Source organism: Phialemonium atrogriseum (genome assembly GCF_030411735.1).
Source record: "Phialemonium atrogriseum strain 8032-3 unplaced genomic scaffold QBC33scaffold_5, whole genome shotgun sequence".
Lineage (NCBI taxonomy): Eukaryota > Fungi > Ascomycota > Sordariomycetes > Cephalothecales > Cephalothecaceae > Phialemonium > Phialemonium atrogriseum.
The window spans coordinates 456,494-464,118 of record NW_026848142.1 but is presented as its reverse complement, the minus strand read 5'-3'; the positions used below and the strand labels follow the sequence as shown (position 1 = coordinate 464,118).

The 7,625-nt window shown below is 57.6% G+C and overlaps 3 protein-coding genes across 3 annotated transcripts; 2 read left to right on the top strand and 1 right to left on the bottom strand.

Annotated features, from left to right (window-relative positions):
• Positions 1–329: 329 nt before the first annotated feature.
• Positions 330–3,218, top strand: QBC33DRAFT_306748 (arrestin). Its single transcript, XM_060423445.1, has 2 exons — positions 330–1,121; positions 1,185–3,218. Exons 1-2 carry the CDS (start codon positions 645–647, stop codon positions 3,120–3,122), a joined length of 2,415 nt encoding a protein of 804 aa, XP_060286155.1. The 5' UTR covers positions 330–644; the 3' UTR covers positions 3,123–3,218.
• A 352-nt stretch (positions 3,219–3,570) lies between these two features.
• Positions 3,571–5,508, bottom strand: QBC33DRAFT_556360 (uncharacterized protein; the record flags this gene model as incomplete). The annotated part of the gene is made up of 4 exons (XM_060429722.1): positions 3,571–4,561; positions 4,631–4,641; positions 4,711–5,071; positions 5,270–5,508. The coding sequence occupies 4 exons, from the start codon at positions 5,506–5,508 to the stop codon at positions 3,571–3,573; spliced, it is 1,602 nt and encodes a 533-aa protein (XP_060286154.1).
• Positions 5,509–6,255: 747 nt separating this feature from the next.
• QBC33DRAFT_306699 (GINS complex, Sld5 component) lies at positions 6,256–7,353 on the top strand. The gene is made up of 3 exons (XM_060423444.1): positions 6,256–6,548; positions 6,612–6,792; positions 6,856–7,353. The coding sequence occupies exons 1-3, from the start codon at positions 6,424–6,426 to the stop codon at positions 7,213–7,215; spliced, it is 666 nt and encodes a 221-aa protein (XP_060286153.1). The 5' UTR covers positions 6,256–6,423; the 3' UTR covers positions 7,216–7,353.
• Positions 7,354–7,625: the final 272 nt, after the last annotated feature.

Here is a 7,625-nt window from a genome sequence, read left to right as displayed (position 1 = left end):
TTTAAGGGACACATACTATTACTATTAGGCACTCCTAGGCACTCCGTACGGAGTACTTAACAGTCCCATGGGGTTTTCTGTTACGTTTTCCTTTGCTCCCCCTCCGTTCCATCGTTCCTCTTGTTGTCGGGTGAAAACCCAGCCGTCAGAGACTTGCTGGGTCTAGGCCTACGCCTAGTGTTAAGTGGAAGCACCCCGCCGCAGCGGCTGTAAGAAATCTTTCCAGTCCCCACCGGTTTCCCCTCTTTTCTTTCCGCTTGACTTGTCCGTCCTGATTCTCCCTCGCGGCTTTCCACTCTTCCCTCTCCGTCCTCTTGGCAAGCCAAGCAGCCATCCTCTTGCTTGTTCGGTCTTGGCATATGCAACTGCATCAGCTGTAAGATCATCCCGTTGCTTCTTTCTCTGCATCTAGATTCTTTGCGGGGATCTTTTTTTTTTTGTACACATTCGTACGGCGGATTGCGTCTAAATCGCGGTGCCCAACCTGCCCACCTGGCTTTTTGTTCGGGTGCGGCGGCTGGCAATTGGCCTCAAACCCAGCCAGCCCGCGATCATTTCATCCACGTCAGCTGTCTCTGCCTCGCCCGAGTCCTCCTTATTGCACCACATTGTCGACAATCCCACGCGCAACACCAGCAGCATAGATGGGCCCATACTCGGGCGACAGTACTCCCGCCGCCTCCCCATCGCTGGAAGAGACCCCCTCGAGTCGCTCTTTTTTCTCGCGCTTTGCCCTCCCCATTCGGCAGCGGACGCGCAATCTCGCCGACTTCCACATCCGCCCCGCCGATCCGCACCGCAAGTACTCGGCCGGCGACCATGTCTGCGGTGCTGTCATCTTGACGATACTTAAGCCTGTGCGAATCACCCATTTGACTGTCTCCCTCCATGGCTACGTCCGCGTCTACAAAGGCCCAAATGGTGCCGCCAACGAGCCGGCTGTCGTCCCCGCCGAGATTCCCGCCCAGGGCCGCTCGAGCCTCAAATATTACGGCAACGGATTCGCCTCGCTATTCCAGGATGAGCAGGTCCTCAGCGCCGACGGACGTCTCGAGACTGGCAAATACGAGTTCAACTTCGATCTCCTGTTCCCCGACAAGGGCCTACCAAGTAGCATAGATGTACGTCGCCCTTGCCTGATAGAGATCCTAGTTGCTCCCGCCATGCTAACACGTCGCAACTAGTTCGAACGTGGGACTATATCCTACATGATCACCGCGACCCTGACCCGCCCGACGCCGATATCGCCGACTACGAGCTGTGAACGCAAGATATATCTCGTTGAGAAGCTGGATGTCGGGCCGCTTACTCCACCCCGCGCCCGTACCATCTATTTAGAACCATTGCCAAAGAAGTCCAAGAGGAAGAGGCCGGTGGGGGCTGATAAGGGTCCCGCCGTTGCGTCAGACACGACGGAACCAGCTTCTGACCTGGACTCAACACGGGCGAATGAGAACTCGACCGAAGGTTCGCTATCTGTGGTCGGCGACGACCTTGGCCTGGATCCTGCAATCCACCCCAGGAGCCCAGTGCCTAGCGACGTGCGGAGCGAGGTCAGCGGGGATAGCGGCATCAGCGGCAGTACCGGCCTCAGTAGGGGCGCGGGTGGCGACCACAGTCACGCACGCGAATCTGGCAGCCATCAAGCGGGAGCCAACCGGCTATCTACAACCGAGGACAGGACAATCACGGCGACCATCGAACTGCTGAAGGGAGGCTGCCTACCTGGCGACATGATACCGGTAAAAATATCCGTACAACACATCAAACGGATCAAGAGCATGCACGGCGTTATTGTGACGTTATATAGGCAAGGGCGGATAGACTCCTCCCCGCCGCTACCGCCCTTCAAGAAACTGTCAAAAGGGCGGGAAAAGGAGGAATACTACCCAAAGTCGAGAACCGGCCTCGGCGGCCTCTCTCTGTCCTCGGCGGGCCCCTGCAGTGTGTTCCGCAAGGACCTATCTCAGGCTTTTAGCCCCCTGATTATCGATCCCGTGTCCCTGACCGCGAGCGTTACGACATCGGTCAGGGTACCAGAGGATGTCTTCCCGACAATTAAAGGGGTTCCTGGCGAGATGATCACTTTCAAATATCAGTTAGAGGTCATTGTCGACCTTGGGGGGAAGCTGGCCAGCCAAATCCAGTCCGGCCAGTCTTCGGCCCCTAGAGTAGGGACTCTGGGCGCTCCTGCCGCGATACCATTGACATCAAACCCGTACGAAGGCGGTGCAGCGTCGTTGGCCTCCTGGGGTGGCAGCCTCATCGATACAGATCGACTGAGGCGTGAGAAAGGTGTCATCTCGGTTGCTTTCGAGGTCGTTGTCGGGACGGTGGACAGCATGCGGCAACGAGGGAGGGGGTTGTCGCGGCCTCCGGCGTCGACCTACACGCAGCAGGTAGCCGAATCCAGCATCTTCGAGGGACCCGCCGAGGAGAAGGGCGGGTGGCAAAACGGTTTGGAAGATGATGGGCATGGACATGGGTATGGACATGGTCCACAGGCCTACTCTTCAGAGTACGGGCCCATCCCAGCGGATGCGCCGGAACGATATTCATACTTCAGCTCTCCGGAGCCTGCGGCGCCAGTCTATATACCGCCTCCCGAAGTTCCCGACGATAGCGGGCTTACAGAAAAGGATCGAATAAGGCAAGCTGAGCAGAGGTTATTGCCCAGCCAACCGACCGAGTCCCCCGTCGCCGGCCCTTCAACGTCGCCTTTTCTGGAAGGCGCAAACATTTATGACGCCGAAGACGAACCGGAAGCAGGCCCGTCACAACCCCCTCCGGCCCAAACATCAGAAGGCCCATCAGCCCCGACGCTCGATGAACTGTCTTCGGGCACAGAGGCAGCATCGACCGACGACAAGCAGGAACTTGAACGGCTTCGGTTGCTTGCAGAGGCGAGTGTCCCCCCCGAGTTCCCCGAGGACTGCGAGCCCGGACCTGTAGCGGGACCGAGTTCGCCCGCAGCTACCACCCCGTCTCCCGCGACCTTCGAGCCCTCGGCGCCGGTGCTGAGTGACGACGAAGGCTACGGCCCCGGGTATGCCATGGCGGAGCCATCTTCTTCACACCTCCCGTCTCCCCCACCAGAACCCCTGCCGAGATATGAGCGATAACGAAGTGTGGTGGTCCCCGACGAGAGGGATAGTGATGACTTTTGATGATATTGTATAATGAATGCTGTGATAGATACCACGATGACGACTTTGGATATATTATTCAATGACAAGCTTGAGGTCGGGCGAGACATATTTGTTCTCCCTGGGCCGGCCCCTGAATAGTAAAGCCGTGCCACACTGCTAGTGACGATGCTATTTTTCAATTTTTTTGTTCTTGTTTTATTTTCTCTCCCCGTGCAGATGGGAAAGGGTCGAAAAAGCAGATACATGCCTATAGCCGTCTACACCTACCTACCGACCCCTTTCCCCTTAAAAAAAACTCCCACAATTAACCAAATATGCAAGCCCATGTATAAAGATTTCGCCCACCCAGACATCCGTCCCCCAAACATGCGGGAAATCGTACACCCTATTGAGTTCGTTTATGCCCTCTTCCTTCCACTGATTAGAAATTGGGGTATGAACCACGCCCAAACGGATTCCGAGGCTCCGAAGCCGCCGCCCGTTCCGGCCCGTCGGCGGGTTCCCTGGCGTCCATCTCATCGGCGCCCTCGTACGACTGGCCATAGCCCGCCTGGCGGTAGTTCCGATGCTGCTGCTGCTGCTGCTGGCGGTGCGGCACGCCCACCGCGCCGCCGCCGCCGGCGTCCAACTCGTTGGCGCCACCGCCGCCGCCGCCGGCGTCCAGCTCGGCGACCTCGTTGCCGTCCGCCTCGACGGCCCGTTGGGTATCGGGAAACTCGGGCAGGTCCGGTATGCGGGGCGTGGGCGTGTCGCCGCCGCCGCCGCCGTGGGGCACGGGACTCGTCTTGGCGAGGGAGAGGCGGTCGTCCATGGTCGCGCCCGGTTTGCCCGCGCCGCCGCCTGTCGACGTCCTGTGTGCGCTGCCGACTAGCGTCTGGCCCGAGACGTGGCGGTGGTGGCCGAGGGTGCTGTCCGGGCTCATCGGCGATACCGCGTATGGATCGTCGGTCGGGGGGGACATGTGGTCGTCGTGGGAATATTCGTGGTGCGGGGCGGTGGGGTCGAAGATCGTGGGCAGGGTCGGCCGCCGCGTGTCCATGTCCGGGTAGCTGGCGAGATCCTGGTGGGCCCGGCGGCTCCGGCGGCGGCGGCGGAAGCAGACGAGAAAGGACGCTATGGCAACCAGGACTAGGGTTAGCGCGGAGCCCACGGCGATGCCGGCTATGGCGCCGGTCGACAGGCCCCCGCTTGACGGCGTGGTCGCTGGGGAGGCGCTGGGGTCGGGCGTCGATGAGATCAGGGCCGAGGTTGGGGCAGGGGCGGGGGGTCCGAGGCCTGTGGAGGGCGTGAAGACGGCGGAAGATATGACGACGGCTGGGCTTGGGGTTTCCGTCCTTGATTCGGTCGTTGGTGCATGCGAGGTAACTGAAATTATGCTGGTAATCGAGACCGTCACATGAGCATCTAACACCCTGAAGCGAGTCAGGTTAGTCGGGGGTCGCAAGTGGACTAAGTCCGCTGGGTTTTACGGGTTCACTTACTTTGTAATTGTCTGGAAAATCGTAGTCAGGACTAAGGAAGTTGTCGGGGCCGTTACCGTAGTCATCTCAGTCCTCGTTACATCGCTCGTTTTGGTGACGAACAAGGTCACCACGCCCGTTGATGCGATGGGAGTGGCAAGGTCTCCTGTAGGTCCCTCGTCTCGACGAGCTAATTCAGGTTTTGAGACTGGCGCCTGTGCTGGATGAGGGGCTTTATGGCGCTCCAGTCTTCCAGGAATCGTATCCAGTGGAGCCGCTCTCCTCGCAACAACTGTAGTTGTAACATACGTTACATCCGTCTGAGTGGCTGCGCTCGAGACTGTAATCGAGACTGTTGAGACAATTGTGGACGTGTCCACCACAATCTGGAAGACGGTCACGACCTGTGTAGCAACATGGGAGACAGTGACTGAAGCTGTGCTTGTCACAGTGATGGTTTCACTAGCATACTTGTTAAACACTTCTTCTCGGATGTGGCCATGATGCGAGGAGGACTTGGGGGCTTACTCGGGCAAATAACATTGACCTTTCGAGCAGGCCTGCCCAGAAGCGCAGCAGGCATTCCCACAGCACTGCTGGTCCGAAGCGCAACAGTAGCCACTCGACCCTCCGCAGCATATACCACAGTTGGCGCAATACTTATCCTCGTCGTCGAAGCAGAAGTTGGTGCCATTCGAGAGGCACGCTCGCTTGTCAAGGTCCGCTCGGCGATCCGGGACTCCGACCAGAGGAACAGTCCCAGGAACCGCTGGAGTCCATGCATATGCGTAATCAGACAAGTCGACTGCCATGCTGCCCAGAGGCTTGCCAGACTCGGCAGCAAGCGCAGCCAGGCTGTTGACGGCGAGAATAGCCCACAAACTTATAACATAGGCCATGATGAGGGCATTGTGTAGTTAACAATCGGCAGAGGGAGAAGAAGAGGGTTGAATCAGATGGTCAGAGGCAAGCAAGTCCCGGGCCGCTAGGTGCATCCGGCGACAAACTTTGAATGATACTGCAAGATATGCCGCTGATACTTTTAGACGAGTTGCCTCGTGCGAAACACTAGCTGTCCCGCTCGGGACATCAGGCCAGTCATAGAAATCACGATGACTAGAAACTAATAAGAAGACTGACAGAGTGTCTCGACTCCTCAAGGCAGCGCGCACTACGCGCTGTTGGCGCCCTTCATGGCCTTCTTACACGCTACACTTGCTGTCTCCTTAGGCCACACCACCACGGGTAGTGGTGGCAAATATCCGAACCTTCTTTAAGCTGGCGCATGTGAGCTGTCGGCTGTCCCTGCTAATGGACTGTTGGTGCAGTGTGGCTGGCCAGTAGCTTCGGGAAATGGCCGCTTTATGAGTACGCCGGTGCTTGCGGTGAGGCGCTGTGCAGGCGGCTGAAGCGCCACGAAATGCCATAGACCAACAGCTAAGACGCTAGTTTCCGCGCGCGATAGCCTACTGAGCATAACTCAGTTACCAGTTACTTTTGATGGCTGTGGTCGGCTGATTGTTGATGGGGCTTGGCCTGACGCCATGACAGACTTAGACCATGAATGCAAAAAGGTGAGCCCAATTAGGAATCCCAAGGTGAAAGAGTCGAGAGTGGTTGATAGTGGCGTGGGCCGAGGCAGCCCGTTAGCCCAATAAGCGGGTCCGTGATCGACCAGCCAAACCAACGACAACTTCTATGCCAAGCCAAGCCCCCCAAAAAACAACAGATTTATCCTGTCAGCTCTCAGTGTGCATTGTCGCTTCCGCAGACACGCCACCGCGCCATTGAAGACGGCCTCGAGCTCTGCCAACATGGATATCGACGACATACTTCGCGAGGTGGACCCCACCTTTAATGCCGTACCCCAGGAGACGCGTGATCTCCAGGCATTAACACGCGCTTGGGTGGCCGAAAGATCTGCCCCTGAACTCTTAGAGTAGGTCCTAGTTCGCTCTGAGGCCTCGCCATCTCTAATCATTCTCGCCGATTGGCTCCGTAGCTGGCCTGCTGGTGGGCTTTTTGAGCGCATAAACGACCGCATCAAGAAGCAGATTGAGAAGGTTGAGGAAATGACGGGGGATATGGACCCCAAGACCAACTTCGCCCTCATTGTCATTCAAACCGAGTTGGAGAGGTATAGATATCTCGTACGCAGCTACCTTAGAGCTCGAATAGCAAAGGTATGACCGTCCGACTCGTCCAACGGCCCCTTTACTTCGTTGTTGATTATCCCTGCGTTGCAGATCGACAAGCACACGCTTCATTATCTGTCCACAGACGCCCTGAGGTCACGTCTCTCCGAGGTTGAGCTGGCCTATGCCACTCGGCACCAGGCTCTCCTCCACAATCATTACTTGTCCTCATTCTTGGGCTCTTTCCCGCCACCTCTGCAAAACCTGAATGATACAGCTGGCAATATCAGCATGATCGATGCGCCCGACCTCGACACCGCAGTCTTTGTCCGTCTGCTAAGAGACACCACGGTGGAAAGCAAAGGTGTCGATGCCGATGGCGCATTGGACGTAAAGGACGGCTCGATTCTGATCCTCCGGTGGTCCGACGCCAAACCCTTGGTCGAGATAGGCGACGCCGAGTTGGTGTGATCTTGGACCGGCTCAGGACCAAATTGCTCGGGCGCAGCCTCGCGGGTCCATCTGCTGCTTGGGCTGTCTTGGTCTGAGCTACTAGCGGTTTGCAGTCACTCCGTCTTCGCTGCCAAGGAACTTGACGAAGTCGGTTGAAGATGGCGAAGGCAATGGGATCTCAGCGAGCTGCTCGATCTTAAGCGGATGATCCCCGCCTGATCCTAGTTCCCGCTGCGTGGAAGGTCGTCAACATTGGTGGAAGCAAGCACCTTGTGGGGTCAAGCGGACTCCGATATGTCACCGGGGAAAGGGGACGGTGCAAGCAAAGTTCCCCAGTTTGTCTGGCCGTCCCTGATTTTGAAAGGGTCCTTTATCCGTGGCCGTCGAGGTGGACACGACCCGAATACGCTTTCCAAGGGCCGAAGACG

Excerpts from the sequence above, each read along its gene's own strand:
- QBC33DRAFT_306748 (XM_060423445.1), top strand. The coding sequence starts at position 645 with ATGGGCCCATACTCGGGCGACAGTACTCCCGCCGCCTCCCCATCGCTG. Across the intron at positions 1,122-1,184 it reads GCCTACCAAGTAGCATAGAT|TTCGAACGTGGGACTATATC; the intron begins GTACGTCGCCCT and ends CGTCGCAACTAG.
- QBC33DRAFT_306699 (XM_060423444.1), top strand. The coding sequence starts at position 6,424 with ATGGATATCGACGACATACTTCGCGAGGTGGACCCCACCTTTAATGCC. Across the intron at positions 6,549-6,611 it reads TCTGCCCCTGAACTCTTAGA|CTGGCCTGCTGGTGGGCTTT; the intron begins GTAGGTCCTAGT and ends TTGGCTCCGTAG. Across the intron at positions 6,793-6,855 it reads TTAGAGCTCGAATAGCAAAG|ATCGACAAGCACACGCTTCA; the intron begins GTATGACCGTCC and ends CCTGCGTTGCAG.